This window comes from Lichenostomus cassidix, chromosome 4, assembly GCF_008360975.1.
Source record: "Lichenostomus cassidix isolate B80296 chromosome 4, HeHo_3.0, whole genome shotgun sequence".
In the NCBI taxonomy this organism is placed as follows: domain Eukaryota; kingdom Metazoa; phylum Chordata; class Aves; order Passeriformes; family Meliphagidae; genus Lichenostomus; species Lichenostomus cassidix.
Window position 1 is genome coordinate 58,865,447 of NC_139484.1, and position 27,543 is coordinate 58,892,989.

General features: G+C 45.7%; 1 protein-coding gene across 7 annotated transcripts in view; it reads left to right on the forward strand.

Moving 5' to 3' along the window:
• SLC4A11 (solute carrier family 4 member 11) overlaps positions 1 to 27,543 on the forward strand; it is a 99,794-nt gene that overhangs the window by 36,116 nt on the left and 36,135 nt on the right. For 6 of the 7 annotated variants that reach the window (XM_085059463.1, XM_085059462.1, XM_085059460.1 and 3 more), the window contains 6 exons: positions 7,487 to 7,533; positions 12,719 to 12,950; positions 13,569 to 13,631; positions 14,176 to 14,257; positions 22,540 to 22,663; positions 25,972 to 26,178. In XM_085059463.1, the coding sequence (XP_084915589.1) occupies positions 7,487 to 7,533; positions 12,719 to 12,950; positions 13,569 to 13,631; positions 14,176 to 14,257; positions 22,540 to 22,663; positions 25,972 to 26,178 (755 nt within the window). The remainder of the gene's footprint in view (positions 1 to 7,486; positions 7,534 to 12,718; positions 12,951 to 13,568; positions 13,632 to 14,175; positions 14,258 to 22,539; positions 22,664 to 25,971; positions 26,179 to 27,543) is intronic. The other variant, XM_085059461.1, reaches the window with a different exon arrangement.

The window sequence follows — 27,543 nt, forward strand, 5'->3', positions numbered from 1 at the left end:
TTATATTAATTTTTTTTTTCCTCATTACAATATCAAAGTGATCCAGGTAGCCAAAATCCAACTTTTTCACTGTGAGGCATAGAATTCATCGAAGTCCAGGCATTGGAGTCATCTGGGCTATCAGTTGCTTTCCAGAGGTGGTTTTACTGCAGTTTCTTCCAGGGTGGATTTTATACATATCAAATCAGTCTGTGGCTGCAGAGGGCACAGCTGATCCTCCTGGAAGGGTGACTTTTTGGGTGGCTGAGATGAGCCCCTTAGGCTCTGCTAAGAAAAATATCCTGAACTGCTGAAAAAAAATACCCTATTCCCAAACTGAGGTTTAATTATGCCACAGCCAAGGTGTGTCTGGGGGTGCATTGTTCCCTTTTCAGAAATTCCCTTCCATTGCTGCCCTTCTTTGGAAGCTTTGGTAGGTTTTTTTATACTCAGGCTTTGATTTCCTGGAACAAAACTCTGGAGCTGAGCCTTTGCAGGGATTGTCCAGAACAAGACAGGCTGAAGAGGAGGGGGAGATAAAAGTAGGATTTCTCCAGGCAATGCCAGATGCCCCAAACACCTCACTGCACACCCCAAGGGAGCTGTTGCACCAGGATCCTACAAGATCCCCTGCTGCTCTGAAAACACAGAGGAAAGCCAAGCTTGGGAATGACATCTTTGATCCTCATCTTATTTTCCTTTATTCTCCGAGCTGGGTGAAATGTTTGAGTTGAAATGTGGCCTCTTGGCTGAATGTGGTGCCCAAACTCTCCTGCTGGAGACATTTTCGGGTCAGCTGCTGTGAGGTTGCTACCCACCTTGGTAGAGAGCTAAAAGATCCAAAATTCCCGTCTGGGAAGGGGTTGAGTTGGAACCCTGAGGTCCAGGTGCTGGCAGGCAATGCAAGTGGAATTAGAGATGCAGTGAGAGCTCTGCATCATCCTGTCGAGCTGTTGGGCTCTGTGTGATATGTTTGCAGCTCTCCATGAGCATAATTGGATGCTCTTCACTATAATTCTGTTTTTAAAAGATCCCTGCGTGGGATTGAGCTTTGAGCCAACAGAGCACAGCACGACCCATAAAACTCCAGCTATTGACCGTTGGCATAAAATGCTGGGCTTTGCGCACAGGTGTGTGAAGAACAGGATGGCTTGAAGAAATCTGGTGTTTAAGGCATGGCCTGTCTTATTTTTAATTAATCCTGGCTGCCTTTGCAGGGAATACTGAGCCCAAAGCAGTGCAGATGCCTGAGCACTAAAATGCTGCTCAGTAGTGACATTTGGGTCATTTCTCCTGGGTGTTTCAGTGCTTCCTTGCGTTAACTGATGAAAGGTTTTTTTAATTATCTTTTGCTTTTCATCCTTGTAACTTAGATTTTGGTGTTAACGTTTGTTTTCCACAAATGTTAGTAGCTCTAACGTGAAGGTGGGTTTTTATCTGAAGCTGGAGGCTTTTGGACCAGGGATCTGCATTTTTGGGGGAAGATCAGGGTGTTTTTTAGTCTGAGGCTTTTTCTGAAGTCACAATAAATGTTTGCAAGTAAAATCACAGAATTGTTTGGGTGGGAAGTGACCTTTAAAGGTCACCTTGTCCAACCCCCTGCGGTAAGCAGGAATGTTTTCCACTAGACCAGTTTGCTCCAAGCCCCATCCAACCTGACCTTGGACACTTCCAGGGATCCAGGGGCAGCCACGGCTTCTCTGGGCAACCTGGGCCAGGGCCTCACCACCCTCATTGTAAAAAAAAAACTTCATTTTCGGGTCTAATCTAAATCTCCCCTCTGCCAGAGAGAAGCTGTTCCCCCTTGTCTTGGCACTCCAGGGCCTTGTCCAAGAAGGCTTTATCTGCAGCACGCCTGGAATTAAATCCCTGCAAATAAATACAGCAATTAGGTTTAGGCTGAGCCTTAAATTTGGTGGACAGGTGATGCCAAATGAGTCTTGGGAATATGTGGGGACACATCTTTGCCATCAGCCACAGCATTCTTACCTCCTCGGCAGCTCCCTTAAATCTGCCAGGCACACATTTTCATCATTTGGACCTTGGGTATTTTTCATTTTAAGGTTTTAAGACAATCGTGTGGACCTTGTTCCTGTAGTCTGGGGTTTTAAAACAGTTCTTTGGGTGTCATTTTTGTAGTTTGAGGTTCTGAAATAATTCACTTTCTCTTTACCCAGATAGCGATAGAGGGGTTTGCGCAGGATTTTCTTAAATTTAGGCAGAATTTAGAACGGATTTGTGGAGCTGTAGCTGCTTAACTTTCCCCCACTTGCAGCTGATGCTCAGATTGGTGATTTTAGAGGTGCCTGCAGCAGTTTTGGGGAGAACAAGGCAAAATCCTGACGGCAGCGAGAAGCCAATTGGAAAGCAGGATGTGGCTCTGCTGGGGTGTGTGTGTGGTTGGCGGGGGGAAGTAGCGGAACACGAATTACGCTTCAGGAGAAATTAAAAGCTGTTCCACCCTGCGGACAATTGATCATTCCTAGATACAGAGAATCAACAGTTTCCTGTATCCCGCTCCAGAGGCACACACGTGCACGCCCCGCTGCTGCTGCTGCTGCCGGCAAAACACAGCCTCCAAATCCTGGCCAAGCCCCTGCCCAGATGACTTTTTTCTTCAAGGGGACGAGGAGAAAAGCTGGATGCTGGCGCCAAGGATATTCCAGGGAGAGTAGCGTCCAGAGACAAGTGGTCTGGGCTTGAATGGGTATCACTCTGCACACAATAGTCACATTTCCTCACATTAATACCAAGGTCCTTTTTATGTCTCGAGGCACAATGCTGACCCACGCGTTCCATCTGATAACTCTTGTTTTAGCAGTTTGATGTCAGAGTGGGATGTTGGGCTCCCGAGGCTTCCTACCCTCTAATGGAAAGTGGATATACCAATTGTGTGCCGGGGGGGGACGGCCTCCCTCCAAATTTCCTGATGAGGGTGTTTTCAAAGCGCTGCTTAGGAAGCCGAGGGAGGTGTTGGGGGGAGGCTGGGTGGTTCTGCACGGAGGCAGCGTCCTCCCTTCTCCATGCTTCACCTTGCTCCTTTGCAGCGGCTTCCCATGGGATTTAGAGCACATGAAAAAAAAGCCCATTTTCCCCCTGCTCCAAATTGAATGACAAAACCTACTGCAGGTGGGTTTTTTCCTTAAATATTTGGCTTTTGCAGCATGTGGGTGTGACAAGTGACACCAGACTCGGCACTCTTACCTTGGCCCTGGTCAGTCTCTGTGTTGTCCCCTCTCTTCCCAATTCCCCCACGCAGGAGTGGGAGGGGATTTTTGCTGGTTTTGTTGCTCCAGAATCCTTATTTCCACCTGCCTTTAATGTGGGGATTTGTAGGATGAGCCCAGCTGACTTCAGGCTCTCTGCTGCAGCTCAGCCCATCACCCTGGCATGCGAATGTGGGATAATGAAGGCACAGTTATTTATCAATATTTAACTGAAATTATTCAAATCTGATGGTGATTAGTCCAGACTCAGGACAGCAAAGAAAAGAATTGGTCTGAGATCCTGCATGTGCAATCCCTGAATGCCAGTGATGTATTAGAGGTGTTTCCACTGCTCCTGACAAATTTGTGTCATGCCATGTGGTGATGTGGTTTTATTTATATATTTTTAAGGCAGATTTTAAAAGCAGAACAGATTTTCTGCTCGCGGTGTGGTTCAGCACAAATGGTTGAGTCTTAGATTTGAGCAGACCCCTGACAAAGAACAAAGATAAAATAGCTTTTTTTTTTTTTTAATAAGCCCTTTAAACCTTAAATATTTCCACTCACACCAGATCCTTGATATTTTTCAGGGAAAACCACGCAAGTGCTACTATAGTATTCTGCTCTGATCTATTTTACTGTGGAGATACATATATATATGTATGTATATATTTACCATGAAGATGCATCAGGGAGTGTTTGTAGATCTAAAGAAACGTGCACAGCCAAAAATCTCATTTTCTCTGATTTCCACTCCTTTAATCCCAAAGAAAATTACTGCCTTGGGATGCTGCATGCATCCAGTGGTGGCTTTGCTCCAAAGGCCTTTGGATCTTCTCAGGTGTTAAGGGCAGCACTGGGGACCTGGATGAGGGAAAGGTTGGAAAGGAGATCTTGGGTGAAAGGAGATCTCTTGAAGCAAAAGGTGAAAAGCCTTAAACTTTGATATTTGTCTTTCAGGGGTTTGTTTTCAGGCTTGCATGGCAGATGTTGTTATCTAAGGAGGGGGTGGAGAGGAAGCAAGGAGGGGATTCTGTTTCTCTGGGTTACTCTTGGGGATATTATTAGGGCAGCTGGGATGAAACGGAGCAAATAAACTTTCAAGGACTGAATCTCCTCGTTCGTGTTGAAGTTGGATGGGATCTGTTAGGAGAATGGTGGGAAATAAAAAGGAGAGGCAGTGCCCTGAGTGTGCCACGAGTTCTGATGTTGACAATTCCTCAGCCTTGTCAGAACTGAACTCCCAGGGAGTCACTGGTGGCATTCCCAGTAACGCTCCGTGCCTGCCTGCACGCATCCCAGAAATTCGGGATGCCTTGATGTGGCTGCCAAGGATGTTGGGGATGCGTTGCTGACTTTTTGGCTTTCCCTTGGGCAGGACCTGGAGCAGAGCCCAACAGATAAGCTCAGCCACCCCTGGCAGCTCTCCCTCAGCTGTGTGTGAGGACACAGAATAATGCCCCTCGCTCACTTGCTTGCCTAAAATAGACTTTTGCTGCTTGTTCTGTCCAGCGAGGAGGGTCACAAAAATAGACATGATAATTTTATGTCCTTGACCTCCCTGTTGTGTTTTCATTATGCTTAATTGTGATGTCTGGGTGTGAAATCTCAAATTACTGAGATTTTCAAGTTACTGCTGGTAGTGAAACATGGCTGAGGTGATTGATGGGGAGTTTCTTTTAGGGTGAATTCAGGGTTTTTCTGTATCCATGTAATTCCCAGGAAGGGCTCCATGGAGGTGCAATCCAAGGGTGATTAATCTTCTCACCCCCTCCTAGGCTGGAGGGAGGCAGGGATGGTGCTGTGGAGGAGGACAGAATGGGTAGCAGACTGGTGGTGGTTGGACTTGAGCTTTGGATGTGTCATGGGCAGCCTCCTGCGGGGTCTGATCCCACATTGCCCTGCAGGAAATAAATGGATATTTAATGGGAACAATGCAGAAGAGCACTTGAGAAGTCTCTGTGCAGTTTTTCCTTCCCTTTTTCATGTTCCAGTGGATTTGCTGCTATCCATGAGTGATGCTGTAGCACTCCAGTGGGCATTTAAGATACCAGCCCACAACTGCGATGGCCATATCCATCCATCTCCTGCCGGATTAAATCCGAGCGGTGTGTTGTTGGGATGAATGATGAATGAAGCTCTGGGCTTTCCAAAGCGCCACCTCTGTACCCAGAACAGCTTTTTTGAGAAGTTTGAAAGATCCTGGTCCAACAGATGTAATTAGATGTTTTTGCTTGTGTTGATAAGGCAGCATTTGGTGTTCCTCCAGCTGGGTCCATGAGAGAGCTGTCAGCAAAGATTGATACACCTCAGAAGTGATAAGAGGAGCCAAGAGCTGCTGCCTGATAAAAGCACAACCTGAATTTCTGTTGCATTTCCATGGATCCACGAGGATAGGCTGCAGAGCTCTCTTCAGCATGTGCCTCCTATTGTTCAAGGGTTGTGGGTGTTTTTTGTCTCTCCCAAACTATTTCTTGCAAAAGCAGATAAACCAAAACATGTTTTCTCCTCAATGAATATTTATGGATTTCCAAATCTCCCTGCATAGTTCTGCATGTGTAATTAGGCTGGAAGTTGGGTAAGTGAGCGTTGGAGAACTACAAATGTGGGAGCCTGGGGAAAATGCTTGATGTTTCTGGTTTATTTGGGTGCTTGCTTTTTAATAATAAATTGCACTTTTTAGATGAAACAGCTTGTGTTTTCCAAAAGGCGTGTCAAAAGCAGGAATAATTGGGGCTGTTGCAGCAGCCAGACTTGTCTGGTTAAGCGATGCTTTTAATCACATATGCAGCATCCAAGTGAAATTTGGGAGAAGTTGGGTGATGTAACCAAAGCCTCTGAACCACTTCATTTTGTTTAGGGGGAGATGATGTCAATCCTTTCCCTCTTCTCCACTGCTCTGCTTCTACTTTGAGTTGCAGCATTTTAACCCCATCAAGGGCAAGACCCAAATTTCTGTTTGAGCAACGATGTTTTTGATTAAACAAGCTTTCTGCATGCAAAAAACAATTGCTTTTTTTCCTGGAGTTCTGGAGTTTTAACGTGAGTTGCACCCTCAGCTTATTTTTCGGAGAGTAGCAGGGCTTGGCTTGAAGGTGTGTGGTCAAGTCATGGGATTGCAGCAGTTCTTATAGGTTAGGATTTGGAAGCAGAGATCTGGAAAGGAAGCAAAACCCTCATCTGAGTAGCTGTAACTCCGTGTTACATCTCTGTAGTTTTCCACAGCTTGGCCTTTGGAAAAGTTTTGGTCTTCAGTGGGTTTTTTCCATGCTGCTGCTGCGCTCGTTCAAATTAAAGCTGTTCATGTGGTTCATTTTGGTAGCAGCTCAGTGTTGGGGGTTTTTTGGAGAACTTAAGTAGAAGGATGCTAGCCTGGAAGTGTTTGAGGCCAGCTTGGATGGGGTTTGGAGCAGCCTGGTCCAGTGCAAGGTGAGCTAGATAGCCTTGAAAGTCCCTTCCAACCCAACCCATTCTGCGATTCTCTGCACAAAAATTACCTGTGGCACAAGTGATGCTACAGAGAGGCTTCCTTGCATGCAAGGAGTGGACTTTTGGCAAATACAGCTTGCACTTGTTTTGTTTTGTAGCTGATACCCAAAAAATGCTTCGTAGAAACTCTTAAGAAAATGTTATTGTTGGCGCTTGGAAGTTTGAAGTGGGAATTTCCCGGGTTCCCCCATTCTGCATCTCGGCTGTGTATTAAATGACATTTACTAGTCCCTAAACAGCAGTTTTCTTTCCCAAGAGCTGTGTTGTTTTCTCCTCAGATTTATGGAGGCAGCGTGGTGAGTTGACAGGACGTTAATGTGCTCATCTCGGAGTCGCTGCCTGCAATCCCTTGGAAGTGCCTGACTGTTATTGTTGACTCTTTAACGAGGACAAGGAGGGTTTCCAAACGAGGGTGACTCATGCAATCGTAGCCTCAATCTATCAAACAACGATGCATTGGATTAAATGATTACTTAAAGGATTAGGAGTTAGATTTTTGGGGAGGTGGAGCTGGGGAGGGAGAGGAGGGAAGAGTAAAAATACATCAGAATTACAAAAATCCGGCCAAAAAAAGCTGCAAGACACAATCCCCCAGTGATCAGATAATGCCAATCCTGAGCTTGGTTCACGCTTCCAAAATGGGAGATGTTGTAAAAACTGAATGTCTGCTTTTCTCTAGAGGTCATCCTCTGCCAAGAGAGTGATGTTTCACCTCCTCCTGAGCCTCCTGCTCAGCTCCTGCTGCCTGTCAGGTACCTCTGATAGTAACACTGCTCTGATGTGGTTTTTGTCTTTTTTCCCCCTCTTTCCAGCTGAAAGTGAAGGTGCTGGCTGCGTGTTACTGCACACATCAAGGAAGGTAAGTAGGAGTGCTCTGTGACCAATTTATTATTTTTTTCATCATCCAGAAGTACAGAAAAGGATCATGAAGCACGCAGTGGGGCTGCTTGTCACTGGCTTTAGCAAAAGGCAATTAAATGCTTACTCTCTTGAATTCCTCTCCCTTTCTTCAAACCTAAAAAGCCACGTGCTGCTCATTCTCCAAACAATTCTCTGCAATTCTCATTGTTCCACTGCTTTTTGTCCCAGACAATTCCTTGACATGTTAATTCATCACTTTCTCTTCTGCAGCTGCCTCCACAGGGATCCAAGTGTGCGCTGTAGAGATTCCGGCTGCTGAGCTCCTCTGGAGCTGGAGGCAGAGACACCCAGTAGCCATGGCTGGGATTTGGTTCCCTGTTTGTTCCAGCTAATCAGTCGTCCTTCACGAGGTTCAGCAGGAGTGAAATCCCTGGAAACAAGCAGGCTAGGAGGAGGATTAGGAACCCACACTTAGTTTACACTTGCTCCTGAGACTGTAACTCAGTGATGATAAGGTGGAAGTGCAAAAAAACCTTGTGTAGGCTTTGTTATTCCAAACCTTCAGCTCTGGAAGTGCACAGAAAGTACTCAGGGAGAAACTGGGTTGGTATTTTGATAACTTCCCTGTGAAATCATCAAAAATAACTTCAGGTGAAGTCCTGGCACAGGGTGCCCAGAGAAGCTGTGGCTGCCCCTGGATCCCTGGAAGTGTCCAAGGCCAGGCTGGACAGGGCTTGGAGCAGCCTGGGATAGTGGAAGGAAGCCCAGGACAGGGGGTGGGACTTTGAGGTCACTCCCAACCCAAACCATTCTTTAATTCTCTGATTCTGTATTTAGTGCCAGTGAAGTTTTGTCTGTAGGGTTGTGAGGCTCAGGGTGTTATAAATTGTCTTGACTTCTTGCCTGATGGTTGAGGGAGTGGCTGTTGTCATGAGAACCTGTAGCATCACTTGGTAAATCACAGAATCATTCAGGTTGAAAAAACTCTCTAGGATCACCAAGTCCAACCATTCCCCATCACTGCCAAGGCCACCACTGACCATGTCCCCAAGTGCCACATCCACATGGCTTTTAAATCCCTCCAGGGATGGGAACTTCACCACAGCCCTGGGCAGCTGTGCCAGTGCCTGAGATCTTGTATTTCAGGCTTCACTGCAGGTTGTAACTTGAGGTTTTAGTCTGTGTAGCCTTGTAAGCCTTGGGGGCTTTTTTGGGAATCCCAGAGAGCTCTTTAATTCTGCTTTGCTTTAGGCCTCTAAGACAGTTCAAATCCTGAAAAGATATTCCAGAAGGCTGAATTAGTAGAGGGAGAAAAATGTGTAATAGCTTTAGAAACCTCTTTCCCAAGTTAAAAAAGAAACAGCCAAAACCCAAAGCAAATGAATACCAAAGAAAACATTATCCAAAACAAAGCCACCACCACCCAAAAAAATTAAAACATTGTTTGGTATAGAATGATGGAAGTTAAAATAAGCTATTCCATGCTCAGGAATGAAAATGTCTTTATCCCTAATTTGTCTTGTCTAATACCAGCGCCAAAGTTCTCAGTCATACACACTTGACTGAAAGTAACTTGAGAACTTAATCACTTAAAAGTGCAAATTCTAAGCCCAAATGCAGGATCTGCCTCTGATAAGAAATAGTTGGAAACTGCTAACTCATAAGTGTCTCTTCTATTTTGTTTTTCCTTTTCAGAGCTGTAGGATTCCTGCTTTTTCTGGCCTGCAGTTCATGCTTGAGCATTTTAGTGTGCTGTGGAGCCACAAATACCAGAGAGCTTTAGCAGGGCTTGAGAAAAAGATACTTTTGCCAGTTTTTGCCTCCAGGGAGGATGAGTGGAAATTTTGTGCTTCAAATGCAAAGGAAATTGGGACTTGACTCATGGAGGAGATGGCTCCAAGTGTCTGGGAAAGGGGGAATCACCAGCAGAGAAGTGAGAAGCTTTGTCTGGAGATGTTTCCCTGTAGGTTGTCCCTGTCTCTGGTGGTAGCCTGTGGTTCTGGAAGGGCAATTTGTGTCTCAGGCAAGTTGCTGTCTAGCAGGGCACTCAGTGGGCAGAAAGAAAGGCTTCTTCACACAGATTGAACTGTTTAATCACCATCACAGAGTGTTTCTGAGCGAATTCTCTGAGCGAATTGGCCCAAGAGACCATGACAACAGCCCAGGTAGAGCTCTGCTCAGGAGAACATAATTTTTTAGGCACCACAAAAAATTTGCCAGTGGCTCTAAGAGGAGGTTTCTCCAGAGCAACCAGCCAGGAGAGATCTTGCATTTTGAGCCTTGTTGATGAGTTAGAACACGTGATTTTGGCCTGCCTGTAGTCAGGAGAGGCTGTTTCAGTGTTTTCTCCCTTTTTTGGCACAACAGCCTCTGTTCCTGTCACGGTGCGACGTGGAGCTTTGCGATCAAGGATACCCAGAGCTATTCAAATGGCTGTTGGGTAGCTGGCTTGGGTTTCTTCCTAAGCACTTTCCAGCATCAAGTTTCCAGCATCAGGTTTCCTGGTGTGACTTGACTATCCAGCTAAAAATATTAGCGAGGGAGAATTCATTAATCTCCCCTGAAACCAGCAGGAGTCCTGGCTGGAACAGTTGTGCCTGAGCTATCGCTGAGGCTTTGCTGTGCCAGTGCTTCCAGTAATTTGATTTTGGTGTATCTCTGGGAGCGATGGATTTCTCTCCTTTCATGGTGGCTGGGAGCCCTGTGATGTTTAATGTGGATAAATCCTCTTGAAGCTCAGAGAGTAGATTTAGATGGGGTGTTATAAAGAGATGCTTCTCTGGGAGGGTGGGGAGGCTCTGGCACAGGGTGCCCAGAGAAGCTGTGTCTGCCCCTAGATCCCTGGAAGTGTCAAAGGTCAGGCTGGACAGGGCTTGGAGCCACCTGGGCTAGAGGAAAGTGTCCCTGCCCATGGTAGGAGGTTGGGGGTGGATGGTCTTTAAAGTCCTCTCCAAGCCAAACCATTCCATGACTCTGTGATATCTTCCCTAATGTTAGGGAAGTGATAGTAATGATAAATGGGTGATAAATATGGATCTTTCCCCTATTTCCTATAAAGGAGCAGGGAAATGAAACAGCACTCAGGCATGGAAAATTATTTCCCCAGGGCATTGGAGCTGAATCCTTGTACCTTGCAATGATCTGCTGCTGTCATGCACAGCTCACTGCAGCATCAGTGTTGGCTGAGATGAAATGGGGCTTCCAGTACCTGAAGGAAGCTGCAAGAAAGAGGGAGAGAGATTGTTCACTATAGTCTGGAGTGACAGGGCAAGGGAAATGGCTTCAAACTGAAAGAGAGCTGGTTTAGATTGGATAGTAGGAAAAAATTCTTCATCATGAAGGTGGTGAGGCCCTGGGTTGGCCAGAGAAGCTGTGGTGCCCCTGGATCCATGGAAGTGTCCCAGGCCAGGTTGGACATAGGGGCTTGGAGCAGCCTGGGATAGTGGGAGGTGTCCCTGCCATGGCAGGGAGTGGAATGAGATAATCTTTAAGGTCCCTTCTACCCAAACCATTCCATGATTCTGTGATCTGGACAGATAACCCACCTGAATGCCTTTAATTAATTTTTGCTGTCCCTCAGCCATCCCTCAACTTTCTCCTTCTGCTGTTCAGCTTCTGCTCATGTTTCCCTCCTGCTTCTCTCGTACAGGGGAGAAGTTGGTGACACAAAGCCACCTTTGCTGTTTTGAAAACTGTCACAGGCATGTGTTTATCTTCTCTCAGTCTGAGACAGACTCACTGCTTGCACTTGTGAGGTGGAGTTGTAGCTGTGTCACCATCTCCTCTCCAAGGAGCAGATGCTTACAAAGCCTTGGGGGTGGAAGCTGAAACGCTTCAGAGAATCCTCCCTCTCAAGGATGCTGTGGAAAAAGTGATTGATGCAAAGTAAAACAGTGCTAATTGCGATGGATGTGTACTGACAACTTGATAGTTGCTGTGATAATTACTGTAATTAGGGAGATGTTGGCATTTTTTTGCTTGTGTCTATAAATGGAAAAGGTAAGAGAGAGTGTGCATGGAAGGAGGGGACCCATGAGTCAGGCTCTGGGGTGGCCCTGCACGCTGGGGCAGAACGTGGTGAGGTCCTGGCTGTGAGGCAGCTGGGGATCAGATTTGTGAAAGCAATTCAGAGCTTGGTTCTCACTGAGCTGGAGGGGAGCTGAGGGTTTAAATGTCTCTTGACAATCTGGTTCTCAGCATCATGAATTCCAGCCTGGCAGCTTTCCCATCAGAAGGAAGATCCATATAACAGCACAGTTCCCATTTCCTCACTCAGTCTTAAGCTGTTGAAGGAGAGGGACAGGACTGCCAGCCCTCCTTGTCCAGTGCCTCAGTGTGGATTTCCAAGGACTGTTTATAGGTTGATCAGTCAGTTAATCACCTGCACAGCTGACAGGTACAGAAAGGAGTTGAGGCTCTGGAATACGCCAGGGCTGTCACTTCCATCTCAACACCAGTAAGTCTGGGACAGCAGAAGGAACTGGCAGAGAGCTGGGATAGTTTCAGCCTCTGCTATCTTTTTTTCATTATTGCTTTAAAGCTAAATCCACAGAGGAAGAAAACTTCCATGGAACTGGAAGGAACAAAAATTTAGCAAGTGTCAAGAAAGGTGATGGGCTGGATGGCATTCCCCACCTCCCACTTGAGACTCCTTAACTGGGAGCACTGGGGAGGGATGGTTCCCAGTTTGAGAGCAACTGGGTTGACTTGGCACTGAGATTCATACTGACACTTTTTCATGCTGCTGAGCTCAGTGTCCATTTCTTCCAGATAACTTTCCCACATTTTTTAAAACTTCTTGAACTACTTGAACCTAAAGAGGATTTTAAATGCTACCTTTTAAGCATTTTTGCTTTTAGGCCAACTTACCCTACTTTATTCTGGGCTAAAAAAACGCAACCATCTTTTTTCTTTTTTTTTTTTTTTTTAATTCTGCTTTCTTTGCAAGGGTGTAAATGGTACCTGGGCATTCACCTATGGGCACTCTGTTGTGCTAAGCCTTGGAAATGCAAACCTTCAATGCATGAATGCATAAAATGCCTTTTCACCTGTGATCTGGATGGCCAATAGAATCTTTGGTTGGGTGGTAACCTCAGCAAAACTGCTTGTGAAGGACCCAGCTTCTCCTTTGCTGCCAGGTATTGAATACAGCTGTCTCATGCTCTGACCTTTTCTCAACACAGTACCTGAAATTAAAGAATTTTGAGGAGGAGGTCAGAGCCCAGCGAGACCTGGATGGGTTCTTGGCCAGAGCCAGCATCATCCTGGATGAAACAGCCACGTCCTTGGACGATGTTCTTCGGGAGATGCTGCGACACTTCGCGGAAGATCCTAAGAACGTGGAGCCGAACTGCAACTTTGAAAAAATCATGAGCACTTTATTCACAGATTCAGGGACCCCACGAGAAGGGAACGGTAATCAGCCCTTGGTTTGCTTCTGCTGGTGGGCTGCTGTTCATTTGCCATCCTTGCCATGGTGGGGTGCTGGACTCTCACTGTGTGGTCCCCAGGCTTGCACGTTGCATGTGTTGCACTGTGGGTTGATTTTTTTTTTTGCCATGTCGCTCTGAAGGGCCTCACTTCTCCAAGGTTTTTGTGTTTTGGTGGAGTCTTGCCCCTGTTCCATTAAGATCACCCATTGTGGTGCTCTCTGGGGTGAGGTGTCTTGTCTGTGTGGACCCTTTTGGTTTGCTTGTCCTCAGACAACGCTGTGCAGCCAAGAGACTTTCTGCTGTCTCTTCAGCAATGGCTCCTTTGCCTTGTGATTCTCCACCTGAATTCACACAGGCTGGGGAGTTTTGCCTGCTTTGGATGGATAACTGGGGAGGGTTAAGCCCTTGTGTCATTCCCAGCCCACTGAAGGAGATGGGAGACACTTGGTTTTCCTCCAGAAGCTCAACCAGAGCAGCCCTAACCAAGGCTGTTTGCTCTGGTGTCACCTTAAGTTATCAACAAATGTCATAGTGTAGTCTAAAAACTCTGCCTTTTAGTGCTAGAAGTGAAGAAGCTTAACTGAGCATTGTTTCTCTGTAGGCACCCATGATGTTTCAGAGTCAACAGGAATGAATATACAAACATGTCCACCGCACCTCAAATGTAACTGTCACAGCCTGAGTGAATTTGTTTAACAGATATGTCAAGTCCTGAGCATGTAGTAAGCATGTTCATGCTTTGGTTACTTCTTGCTACCTGTCTTAAAGCTTCGCATTTATAATCCCTTTAATTTAGGCTTTCTGCCAATTAAGCAAAAAATGTAAGTAGTGCCATAAACTAGTGTGAGAGCAGTAGCTGGGAAGAGGGGGAGAGAGGGCAGGGGATTGGGAAGGTGACACCCCTTCCAGTCCTGTCTGTGTGTGTGTGTTGGGTAATGCTAATCTAATAACCCAATATTGCAGTAGGATGATGTTGGGAGGAGAAAGCAGCTGCTTTTCTAAGCTGTGAATAGTTTTAAGGGCAGGATTCAAAAGCAGCAGGACAAATGTTTCCATCTCCCTCGGTCAGCCCCCACCCCTGCATCAGTCCACTGGGCAGATAGGAATGTTTGGGATTAGCAGTCAGCTTCCAGTTAGGAGGAAATGTTATTTACAGCTGCAGAGTAAACGAGGACAGCCTGTGATGTTTCCCTCTCTTCTTTTCCCAGTTCACCTCTTATCAGACACAATTCAAGGGGTCACAGCCACAGTCACAGGGGTGCAGTATCAGCAGTCCTGGCTCTGTATCATGTAAGTATCTGGATTGGATGAGCAAAATCACTGCTTTCCTAACCTTTTCCTGCTGCTGGGAAGAACAGAGGTTCAGAATGTGTCCTTTTGGATTAAGATCATGGTGCCTGTTCCATCCATCCTGTGGGATCTCAGTCTCTCATTGGGTTGCTCCTCCTTGCAAACAGACATGCAGTAGATGATCACAGTCTCTCCAGGGCATTCAGCTCTTGGATGCTATAGAAATCTGCTGTTAACAAGCTAAGAATGCTAAAAAAATGAGCCAGAAAATGCTAATTACTGAGAAATGCTAATAAAGGAACTTCTCAAAGGGACAAGCAAACTGGTTCATGAACTGCTTTGCCTGCCAAAGTCTGGGACTTTGTACCAAAAGATTTCTTAGGTCCTTTGATGGAAACATCCAAACTTTGTAGCTGAAAATTGGAGTCAGACATTCCACGCTATTTAGACACTGATTACTTTGTCTGACAATTAATTTGGATGCTGATTAATTGTCAACACTGTTAAACATTGGAGCAGACCCTTAAGACAGTAAGGACTCTGTCACCTGGGATTTATGAGACATGGTGGCTTCACCCCAGCTTGCACTTGACCAAAACTGGGGTTTGAAGTTACTGTCTCCAGCTCAGGCCTGTAGGGTGAGCCAGGCTGTCCCTTCACAGGGGACAGGCCACAACCTGAGTCCCTGAGCCAACCAAAGCAGTGCCTTTTTGACTCTGTTGCTTTATTCCTGTGCAGTCTTGAAGTCAAGTTGTCAAGAAATATGGTAATTCCCAGAGAAATTACTGGGATATGTCGGCTAGGTGCCTAAAGGCATGCACATATTTTAGCCTTCACAGCCAGTTTGCTGGGACAACTGTCACAATAGCTTTCCTTCTGCTGGCAGTTCTTCTGCCCTCTGCTTATGGCTGGGAGAGAAAATGGAGAGAAATAGAGGATTTAAAAAAAAAATAACAACAAACAAAGCGAAAAGGAAACAACACCGTCAACAAACAAGGGAAAATCTCCCCCTTGTTTTTAATTTCTTATGAAAGAGAAGGATGTGATCTCAGTGTGAAAAAGAAGTGATTGCCTGTCAGGGCTGTGTCCTGAGAAAGGAGTGAGCTGGATGATATTTTATGCTCCATGTGCTACTTTTTTACACTTGTCATGCACAGAGCAGGAGCACAAAGAAGAAAATGAGTTTATACAGTAAAGTGGTCTCAGTCAAGAGGACTTCTGGGCAGTTTTCTCCACTTTGGATGCCATAGGTAGTGCAGCAGCAATGATGCAGAGGATGGAAGTTTCTACTGTGGCATGAGAGAGCTCTGTGGAGGGTTTTGGGGAGACTTTTCTTAACACCAAAGCATTCTAAAGGTCATGATCCAAATGTTGTGATTACATACATGAGACTGAAAAGGGTGGGTTCAGCCTCTCAGGAAAGTGAGCCAGAGCTTTAAATGCATCCATGTGAGTAATCCTGGCTTCCATGACAAGAGATGATTTGAAAAATAAGCTCACAGCCTGAAGGTGTCTTGTGCAAAACTTTCCTTGTTTCTTCCTTTTGTTGCTCTGAAAAGGGAGAAGAAAGTGGTGGGAAAGCAATGATGAGTTATTAACTATAATTATCTAATTATTGCACTGTATTTCTGTTGGAGTTATTGTGCAACAGATTGTGAACCATATTTTTAGATCTTACATTTTTCTTGAAGTCAGATTGCAAAACAGCTTCCAAACCTCTGAAGTAAAAGGAATTTGTTGATGAAAAAATTTTCCATATGAGTGGGAAGAACCTTTAAGATATCTGCTATTCTTTATCCTTGCATTTGGTCTATACTCTTTGCTAAATTTTAAATTAACACTGCTGGGTTGGTGGAGCATCTTAACCAACTTTTAATTCCTGGCGGATGAGATAGAATTGAGTATCATGACAAGATTAAATTAATGAGGAAAAGCAGCTCAGAGATAAGGTTTAGGTGGTGTTGCTTCTGCATAGATGATGAGGGGAAATATTACAGCTGAAATTAGTTTGGGGTGAGGAAGGGAGAATTTATGTGGGATTTCCACTGAGTTGTGCCGAGCCTGGCTGCAGGACATTCCTGATGGACACAAAAATGTGTTCCCCTCTCTTTTGTGCTGGAAAGAGTGCTCTTATTTCTTACTGGACTTAACTGAGTAGGAAGAACCTGGGGTTGAAACAGTAGTTCTGCTTCTGTTGGATTTGGTGCTTTCCTGATGGTTTCAGCTTTAGGGATGCTCCAGCAGGGTCAGACATTCCATATGGATCTGGGCTTTAGCCACAGGGCAGAAGAAACCCTTGAGGAATTGAAGATCTCAAGGTTTCCATGTTCCAGTGCAGCGCAGAAAAACAACTTAATTCTGATCCACAGCAGGCTTAAGGCTGGTTTTGTCAAGAATGACCAAAGCCTGATTTTGCTGAAGCCATACCAGGCTACATCAGCTTATGGAAAACTTGGGATTCTTCCACTGAAATGAGAGCTGAGAGTAGCAAAGCCGTTCATGGCCCAGTGACCAGCAGGAATCATCTCTAGAATGAAGGTTTCTATTTGTGCACGTGGTTGTTTTCTAACTGGAAAGCAAATCTTCAGAGTTACAGATGAGCTTCATCAGTCCATGGGCAGGAAGCTCCAGTGAGAGCTGCTGGTTTTGGTGTTGCAGTTTTATGCCTCAGAAAGGCCAAGGAAGCCCCACCTTATCCATTGGGTATGTCAAAAAATTGCTCTTATCCCAAGCCAAATCCTATCCCACCCAATTCCTTCTTTCACTGGCTGACAAATGGAGATGAAAATGCCTGATTTTTAGTTTTTTTCCTCCTGGAGTGAAGGATATGTGATATAAAAGCAACTGAACTGGGTGCTGGTGGATGTCTGTCCCTGATGTCCTGCTAGGAAAAACACCAGCTGGGGAGGTTATGGAATAAATGTCCCTGAGCTGATGGAACTCCCCAGCCATCACAGCTTCCAGGCTATATTCTCCTTGCCAGCAGATAGATATAACTGCTTATTTCCAGAGCTGAATCCTTAGAAAAACACAAAATCAAGCTGCTCCATAGTCTGGATGGAGTAGTTATAGGGCCATTTCCTCTGGCTGGATTGCTAACCTGCATGGACTGGGCATTAAACTGATTGGCTAAAGCTGTTCTAACAGGCAGAGCAGAGGGAAAAAAGCCTCCCTGCTAGCAAAGAGTGGTTCAGTGGTTTGTGTGCTTTGTGTTGCTGTAGAATTTCTGGCTTTGATGAAGCCTGTCATGGCAGTGACTCCTGTGGAAGAGTCAACTCAGGAAAACCCAGGGAGCCTTTCAAAAATAGAAATTGTGAGATTGTGATGGATAACCAGCAAGGCTGCTGTTCACATAGTCAGATTTGAGGAGTAAGATCCCAAATTTAATGTGTAACTACGTGAGAGATGTTACTAGTGTCTCTCTCAGCAGAAGTGATGCAAAGTCCATTTTGTGTGTTATAAGGATTTTTCCAGACCCAGAGGTCTGTGTGTCTCTAGAAAAGTCACATTGCCTCTGATTCAGCTGTTGAATAAATTTCAAGTAGAGATGCTTCAGTTGCTGTCTCTTCCTCAGATTATTCTTTTAAAGGGCAAAATGGGAAAATAAGCAGTTGGACTGCTTAAAACAAATATTTTCATTTAGAGGAATGATTACAAGATTTGGAGTCTTGTAAGCAAGAGCCTCTTCTCCAAAATTTACAGCCATCATCTCTCACGTGTTCTCTGGGCTCAGAGAACCATGTAATTTTTTTAAGGGCTTCTCCATCCTTCTTGGGTTTTCCCATGTTATGCTAGAGAGCTGAACCTCTTGCAGGTGCTGTTTTATGAAAACAGTCTCAGATTCAAGCTCTGCATTAGGAATTTGGGTCCTGAAGAAGAGAGATGGCTTGTTTTGGTACCTTCAGGGTCTGTCCAGGGATGAGATGCCTCCTTATAAAATCATTAAAGGTGGAAAAATTCAATCATTAACCCAGCACCACCGTGTCCACCTCTAAACCACGTTCCCAAGAGCCACAGCCAACATCTGCCAAATGTTCTTTGAGTTCAGAGAGCCAATTAATTTTCTTTCAAGGGCTTCTCCACCCCTCCTGGGCCATGCCAGGTGGTGCTGGAGAGCTGAAGCTCTTGCAGGTGCTGTGTGATGGAAAGCAGTTCTCAATACGCATTGATCTGGAGGAAATCCTTCCCCCTGGAGAGGATGAGTCTTCCTGGAGCCCAGCAAGGTGCATTTCCCAGGCCAAAAGGACTTCCAGCTTGGAGCTGTGGCTGAGAGCAGCCCCTGCCAAGCTGTGGGTGAGCTGGCTGGCCTGGCTACAGCTTCATTCCTCACTCCAGCTCCTGGTTTCTCAAAGCTTGTGCCTGGAGCTGCTGGGCAGAGGAAGATTTATTGGCAGTGGATGAGAACAAGAAGTGTCATTATTGTTCTATGTGGGGACAGGAAAAGGCTGGCTGGCTGATTACCTCTGCTGGACACTTTTTCTTACTGCAAGGGATAATTTGTTTCTGAATTAACTTCCTTTCTTGCCCTTTTAAAAGAGGGTTTCTGTTTCTGTTAGGTCTCCATAGTTTGACCTTTTTTATGATTGGGTTGAGCAATGTGTTATTAACTCTGATAGCAATCTTGGGTGTGGGGCAGACCTGGGGCACGTGGGGCTTGGTGGATCTGGGATTTTGGTGGAGCACTGCCAGTTCTCACCATCCCAGTGCCACCCTCAGCAGCAGCAGAGGCAGAGAGGAGGATGGGGAAGCAGAATTTGTGCTTTAATTTAAATGCCCTTTTTATGAGCTCAGTTATTGGAGGATCAAGATAAAACTGCTGAGAACACAACCTGGCATCTCATTAAATCATAGTCCAGCATTTCCTGGTGTGGCTGAGTGGAAGTAGATTTTTCAGCTTTCTGGCCAAACCAAAGAAGAATCAAATGTAGCTCAACTCAAACCAAAAGGAAACTTGAAGGCTTTGGCCAAACCAGATTTGATTTAGAGTCAGCTGAAAATGTCTTGCTAGTTCTCAGTTTTTTTGGGACTTTTGCTATTTACCCTCCAGCTTTTTTTTTTTTTTTCCCTTAATGAGAATTTATTTAAGTGCTACTTAAAAAAAAAAAGTTGTTTCATTTTGGAAGTGACTTTCTTCTTGGCCTGAGCTGTGCTAACTTTTACCTGCAGTCTTGCTTGACTTGGGATTTCTCCATGCAATGCAAGGAAAATGTTTTTTGTCCTTTGCAAATATTTGCACAAATCTAGTTGGGACTGCAGTTTTGGTTTGTATTATATTCGTATCTGGAGTCTGGAATTAAAACAAAAGTGGGAGCTGTAAGTGCTACACAGGGAATAGGATTTGAGTCAGCTAAATAATGGCTTAAATTGGAAGAAAAGCTTGAGCTAATGAATGATGCATGGGCAGAAGTGACTTGGCCTCGTACTGAAGGTATTGAGACACCATTTTTTCCCCAAATAAATGAATATAGCAGACTCAGCTGAGGCTGCATTCTGCACTAAGGCACTGTTCATCCCCTCCATGCAGCCAGGCTCAGGTATATCCCACCTTCACTGTGGCTTCTCTAGTTTAAGTCTGGTTTTAATCCGGTTTGTCCTCACTAAGTCAACTCCAGCCTGATTTGTAAAGGTGTTATTGACCTAAATTGTCTGTACATTGACCTAAGAAGGTTGAAAATCCTCATCTTTACTGGTGTATACTGGGATTTAGATCCATGTGTCAACAGAGCTGTTTAGAGAGGAGTTGGAAGAAACTCTGATGGGTGTGAGAAACTTGCAACTGTGGATAAAACTGTTTCAGATAAAAATGGTTAATAACGACAGTGAGTTTCTTGGTGTCTTGTAAATGTGCTCAGTGGTAAATCTTCCAGTGCTGTGAGATCCTCTTCTTGCCCAGTCCCTCAGTTTCGGGAAACACTGAACTCCTGACTAGGAGAAACACAAATTATTGGTGGCTGCCAGGAGAATTACCTTGTATATGAAAGAGACCCAATAGCAAAGATCAGTTTTTAGAGTCCAGTTTTCCCCTCTGTACCCAAGCAGCTCTTGAGCTGAAGTGGGATTGTGGCACTGTTGGCAGGACTCCTCTCTCTGGAGAACACAGCCCTGGAGATAATTCCTGGAGCTGAAACATAACCCTGTGTCTTCGGGGAGAAAGCAAACTCCAGACCACGTGGCTTGCTTAATTATTGCACTTTAAAACAGGCTTTTCCAAATCATTTTGTACTTCAGTGGTTTCTTGCTTGGTCAGGTCCTGCCTGGTGGACGTGGTAGGGAAGGGAAGTGTCTGGGAAGTGTTGGTACAGCTCTGTGAGCCACAGGTAGTTGATACCTGATTTTGGCCATGGCTGGGGTAGAAATGATGTTCAAAATGCCCAGCAAACCCTCCTTTTCAAAACAAATTAATCGAGCTCAGCAGCTGAGGTGTGGAAATGCTGAGAACTGAGCTCAGAACTAATGCTAACAGGGCTTTAATCATTCACTGCTGGTGACCAGGTGGGTGAAGGTGAGAGAACTGAAGGTGTTGGGCCACTTGAAGGTTCCCCAGTTGGTCCAAAGCCCAGAGTCCATTTCCCCAGTGGCTTGTTGAGCTGAAACACAAGGAGATTTGTTTGCTGTGCAGCTGCAATTGCAACCAGGGCCTTGGGTTTGGTTGGAAAAACAAGTGTTGTCTGTGCTCCTTGGATTCCTCAGGAGGAAGGACAAGGATTGTTGCAGATCGAATTTATTGGTTTAGTCATGGACTAAACAACATGCACTCTATTTTCAGTTACTTCAAAAGATATTTATTCCTCACCTTAGGACCTGCCTTGATCTTTTCCTCTTCTGAAGCTGATTCAAGTAGAAAAAGAACAAGAGGCTGTGGTGGAGGAGAGCTGGGAAATAAATGAAACAATGTCATCTTTCTCATGCCCTCTGTTGTTCTAATTAAGCTGTTTGCTCTCAAACAAGTGCCTCTGTGAGATTAATTTACAGAAACAGGCTGCTTCCAGTCTGGGATCAGGAAGTCAAACTCAGTAGGAGAATACGTGGTGAGATTTAAAATGGTTTTTTTAATGCAAATTGTGAGGAACCTGATAGAAAATACAACATGCTCCTGACTAGGACATCTCCAGTGTAAGATATTGCTAAATGAACAGCCTTCAGGGGCATAGAGGTGAGAATACATCTTAAAAGGAAACAAATAAACTGGGGTTATGGAAGAGAAACTGGAAAAATAAATCTTCCTATTGGAAGACTGTGGTAGTTGCTTGTTAGATGAATAAAAGGGATTCATATAACTTTGAACCAGGTAAGAGGGGAAGATTCTCTCTGAGGTAGGGAAACACTTCCATACCTTTTCCAGTGGCAGTTGGCAAACCCTGTGTGCATTTTTTCACCAGTGGTTTCCAGAAGGGATGGGAAGTGGTTGGTGGCTTTCAAAGGAACAGGAGAGCTGCATTCCAGGCTGGCATTCCCCACCTTCTGCCACTGCAGCAAGCCCCAAGGTTTCCCAGCAGGAAAAATGACAGCTAACCAAGTCCCAGCTCTGTTTAAATATCCCAGAGTGGAGGCAGACCTGGTCTTTCACTGCCTCTGGAGATGAACCCTGTGTTTATTTCACACAATTTTTCGCTAGTCTTTGCTCTGGGAGTTTAACATCCATCCCATCCCCTGGATCACAGCCAAGGATTTCCCTCCAAGCACTAATCCTGCCTCTGTGGATCTTGAGCAAGGAGGTCAGGCTTGGTTTTTGTAACACTCTGAGCCAGAAGGAGGAAAACAACAGCTGGGAGCAAATAGGGAAAGCCATTACAACAGAGAGGTCTGCCTGAGGCAGGAGAGGGAATATATTGGCTTGGCATTTTGCCTTACTGTTTCCAGAAGCACTTTGGGAGATCAGGTGGAATGAAGTGTAATCTGCTTTCCAATAATGCAGGTGTTTTTTAATAAGAGGATTTTTTTTTTTCCCTGTAGAAGCTTCTGTAGCTGTGCAAGTACTTGGTGTGCTGTACTTTCTATAATTTGTTTTCTTGGCTGTTAAAAAGCAGATGGAGGAAAAGGCAGAATACACCTTGAAATCTTGAAAGGTATTTCCCATAAAAACATGGATGTCAAATTGTGCAAAAGAGAGCAGAACTGGGCCAATAGTAACTAAAAGTCACTGTTTAAGACACTTCAGCCATCTTAAACCACCAACATAATGTGTTTCTCAGAGCTCAAATGTGGTTTTATACCCTGTGCACCAGGGGAGATCATGCCTTGTGTTGTGGGGCTCAGTCTAACAATCCCATTTTCCCTGACAGTTGCACTATAAAGTCCCTTCAGCGACGTCACGTTTGCATCAGCCGCCTGGAGAGGCCTCAGAACTGGGGTGAAAACTCCTGTGAAGTCAGATTTGTGATATTGGTCCTGGCTCCTCCCAAGATGGTGAGTTTTGTCTTCTTGCCACTAGAACTTCGGGGTTCTCCTGAGTTTATTTTCCTTGGTCTCCTCCTCGGGTTAGTAAATTTATTTTTAAAATACAAGGGGATGGGAAAAGGCCTGAGATGGTCTCAGCAGCTGTCAAGGTGATTTATCCTGTTGATGAGGGGTGGATTAGTGGGCTGTGTCCTGGTCTCATGTCCTGTATCGTGATGGGGAGGAGAGCACTGTGTAGTCCCCAAACACACCTGGGATACACGTAACACCCCATGGATTCCCCTCTCCAGCTTTGGCTGCTATTTTTAGAGGTAAGAAATGCTGTTCCTTGCTAAAGCCAAGCTTTTGAAAGGCCTTTGTGAGTCTACAGCAAAGGTCTGGGTGGCTTCCCAACCAACTTCCTTGCTGGAGCTGACATTCACCCTGCACGTGTGGCTGCAGCAGCTGGAGGTGATGTAGCCAAGAGGAAGAGGATTCTTTTTTGAGCTCTGTTGCAGTAAGGATGAGGCTTTCTGGGTACTTTTAAGGTCAGACTCTCCCTGAGGCCCTTTGGGATGTGTTTCCAGAGCTTTTAGCACTTGAAACAGCAAGGGTAAAGCTTGCTCAAGTTCTGGCTCTTTGGTGTTCTGGTTCATTCAGACAAGGCTGCTGAATGGCACAGTAGAACACATTTGCTGCAATCAGAACATCCTGAGTTGGAAGAGACCCACAAGGATCACTGAAGTCTGACTCTGATATCATGGGGGGCATCAAGGTTAATTGGGGATCACCATCCTGTCTTCCTGGAAATCCCTGGCCTGACCAAGGTGGTCCTTCCAGCTGATGGCTCAATGGGTCAAAGCTCAGGACCTTTTCACACTTCAGCTGGCTGTTTACACCTTGGGGCTGCTGGGTCTGTGCTCCTGGGAGGTGCCGGAGAGCTTGGGGACCTTTTCTGGGACAGGATATCTCCTGATTCAATTTCCTGCTCTTCAATGCTATCTGTGTGACCTTGGCACCTGCTGGACTGGCCTGTCTCCCTTCCCCCTTCACCACCACCCTCGTTTAAATGGGAATACTGGTGTTTCCTTCTTTCCCAGGATTTCTGGCAGGTCTTTCCCAACCGAGCCGCTCGATGCTTTTGGCATCGACCTCGAAGCCAACAGGCTGAAAACATATTGATGTTCCTTGTGCAAAGCAGGAGGGAGAGCAGCTGGAGCTGTGTGCAGTTCCATGGATCTCTCCCTCATTGTTATCTCAGGCCAGCTACGTGCAAAGCGCCCAGCAAACGGCTCTGCATCCGCTGCGATCCCGAGAGTTTGCAGTTCCAATGGTCAGCATCCAATTAGGGGAAGGGAGTGGAGGCCAAGCGGAGCTTGCACTTGCCAATGTGCTGTTTTATTTTAAATGGGTTGGTGGAGCCAGCCCCAAGTGCGCATTTCTGGTGCAGCAGTTAAAATAATTAACCTGCTGACAGCGACACGTTAAGCGGGCTTTGCTGGGGAGGGGGGAAAAGTCTGCAGAATGGGCATTTGTTGTGCTGGGAATCAACATCCTTGGCCTTGCTAATATGAAAGGTGGAAAAAATTAGAGTTTTGGTGCAAATATTTGTCCTCTCTAAACTGGTCGTCTCCCTGGGAAAGGAAAAATGGGAAGAGCATTGGGAATGTTGAAGCTGTTCTTGCAGCATCCAGCTCAAGGATTGTTGCTGCTTAGAGGTGAAAGGTGGAGCCTCTCTTTTGATGGCAAATCCAGGCTGGTTCACAACCTTTAAAAGCAAGTCCCAGGGAAAATCCTTCACTGAAATCTGAACCTTTCTCTACAAACTTGCATGTATCCTACTATAATATCCCTGTTTGAAGGGACATTCCTGGGGATGGAATCCCAGAATGGTTTGGGTTGGGAGGGACATTTAAGATGGTCTCATTCAAACCCCCTGCCATGTTCAGGGACACCTTCCACTATCCCAGGCTGCTCCAAGCTCTGTCTAACCTGGCCTTGGACACTTCCAGGGATGGAGCAGCCACAATTTCTCTGAGCAAACAGCAGAGAGGAGGATGATGTGAGTGATGGAGGAAGTGCAGCGTTAGCAGTGACTCTGGGACCAGCTCAGTGCCACCCACGTCTGCGCCTTTGCGTCACCCACACGGAATTATTTGGTTATGTTCATGGAGAAATTGTTCATCTGTTCAGCTGTGAATCATGAGAAGCAATTGGGATCAATCACAGATGCTCACTCTTCTTTTCACAGCAGTGTGAGGAGCTTGGAGGCTCTCCAGGGCTGGGGAGGGGAGTGTTTGGGTGTCTGTGGTAGTTGCTGCGTGATGAGTGTGGAGTGTAGAGAAGGGTGGGTGGGTAAAAACTTGGCATCAAAAGGAGCTTTTAATGAGCTGTGGTTCTGTGTAACTTTGCCTTGGCAAATATCTTACATGTCCTGGGCACAGTGATAGGAGCAGATGAGCAGGTCAGGGCCTGGAGAGCTTGGATTTGGTGAGTTTGTGCAGAGATGGGGAACTCAGCCTCCTTTCCTGTTCCCTTTGCTTCTAATTTCCTGCAGTAGGAAAGCAGCTTGGATTCTGTTGGACCCCCAAAGTTCAGGCCTGTGTGTCACAGAAATGTCAAAACCCGAAAATTCTTTCAAAACCTGAAAAACCTTTCGTCATGTCTGCAGATCTTCTGTCCCTTCCAAACATTTAGTGAAGACAGACAAGTGCTGCTTGTGTGTGTTCTCAGCTGATCTTTCCCATCCTATCCCCTGTGCCAGTGGTTACTTGAGCTGAGAGCTCTCAATCTCCACTTGTGCTGCCAGAATTGCCCCAGACTGGCCAAGGGAATTGAGTTTTAATGCCCAAAAAACAGGAATCTGATGAAGCAGATGAGCACAATGATCTCAGTCTTTCAGATAAGACATCAATACCTGCGGGCACCTCGACTGCAGCATCTTTCCACCCCAGGAGCAGCAATGCTGAGGTGCTGTGAGATAGCAAAGACTTCTCTTTGTCTAGTCTTGAAGGGAAACCAGAGATAAAATGCATGCTCAGCATGATTCAGCTTTGGATTGATTTCTGGGAAGTTGGTCAAGTAAAGATTGATCAAGACTTCTGGTCAGGACCTGTGTTGGTGGATTCTGCTGTGGTTGTTCGTTCATCTGCAGCAGCTTCCACATGTGCATTTCTCCCTCAGGTCTCTCTGGGATCCTGGGAGCCACGCAGGTTCCTCTTCAGAGGGGTAAATTATGGGGTTTACCTTTCAGAAGTGAAATAAAATTATTTTACAAGTGCTTTTTCTCTCTCTTTTTTTTCTTTTTTTTCTTTTTTTTTTAAATTTTTCCTTCTCAGAAAAGCACCAAAACGGCCACAGAAGTGGGCAGGACCTTTGCCACGATGTTCTCAGACATCACCTTCCGGCAGAAACTCCTGGAAACCAAAACTGAGGAGGAGTTCAAGGAGGCCTTAGTGCACCAACGCCACTTGCTGACGGTGGTGAATCAGAGACCCTCAGGGAGGGGCGATGGGCACAAGTCAAAAGGGAGAAAAACACTCAAGGTAAGGCTTGGCCAACACCTCTGCCTGCTTCCCTGGTGTCCAAATGCATCAATCCAAAGGGATTTGGGCTGAGGAGGTGAATATTTGAGTCCAGTGAGTGCAGGCAGCATTCCCAGCAAACTCCCAGCACTGAGGTTTCCCCAAACTGCTGCTGTGCGCATCCACCTTCCTCAGATTCTGCTGTAAATCTGAAAAAAACCCCACTTCAAAGAGGCAGGTGCTGAAGGGATGCAGAGCAGTTGGGGGTTGAAATGGTTACGGGACTTTGATTCCAGATGCTCAGTTGAGGGTGGGATTAATGGATCACTGTGCAGTTGTCAGTCCAAGAGACTTAATCCTTACAATCAGAAGGCTCTGAAGGAAGCTGCTGCTTGTCTTTCCTACAGCCAAAAGACTTCTTGGCCATCCCTGCATGGTAATTTCACTTAAAAGTTGCCTGTCAGTATTTGGCCTGAATTCTCCCTGTTTGATCTGTAGCTCTGTAAAACATTACTTGCTTTGTACTTTCAAGTTAGAGGGAAATGCTGTAACTCAGCTTTCTTTCCTGGAATTTCCTGTGTGTTGGTCATTGCTTTGTTTTTCCGTTCAGAAATCCATTCTTTACCCAGACAGCATACCTGAAAAACAAATTGTGCCATCTCCAGCATGCTGCTCCTGTCCCTGCATAACAAATAACCCTAAAGCTTTGGGTTGCCTATAGTGCAAGAGCTGCTTCACTTATCACATTTTTTCTTTCCCCTGGAATAGATTTAAGGGGTTTGATCTGCACATCTGGAAGTGAGCAAAGCTCATGTTTTTCCTGCAGAATCCCCTTGCTTATAGGTAGTGCTTTGAACTTTGCTAGACCCCATACCTGCTCTTCAGTTTGCAGAACAAGTCATGAAACCCTCTTTAAACCCAGGTCGTGCAAGGCAGGGATATTTGGAGTAATAATTTACCTAAAGTAGGTTTAACCCTTTACACCTGGCCTTTCAAAGGGGTTTTTCTTAGGGCAGTGGAAGTGTCTGGCTCTGTCTTTTGCTAAAAATAGCTTTTTAAAAACTGTCTCCAGAGAGTTTGCTACTCTGTGGTTTGGTGAGGAGGGCTGGTTGAGACACTGAGCTTGTAGCTGTTGGCCCTGGGACTGGTGATTCCTGCTGGCCTGCTTGGAAAAGCAGCCTTGGCTAGGCAGAATCCTGATTTCTCCAAACCAGTGCTGTAGAGAGTGACACTTGTTTCTTCTGCTCTTGCTTTTGGCATTGACAGCTGTGGGCCAGGATTTGCTGAACTGTTGTTTTTAAACCATTTTATCTCTGAGCCCTTGGGAGATGCAGCCTCTGCATCCCCACCTCACCCTGCCAGCACAAAGAGCTGGGAAGGAGATTT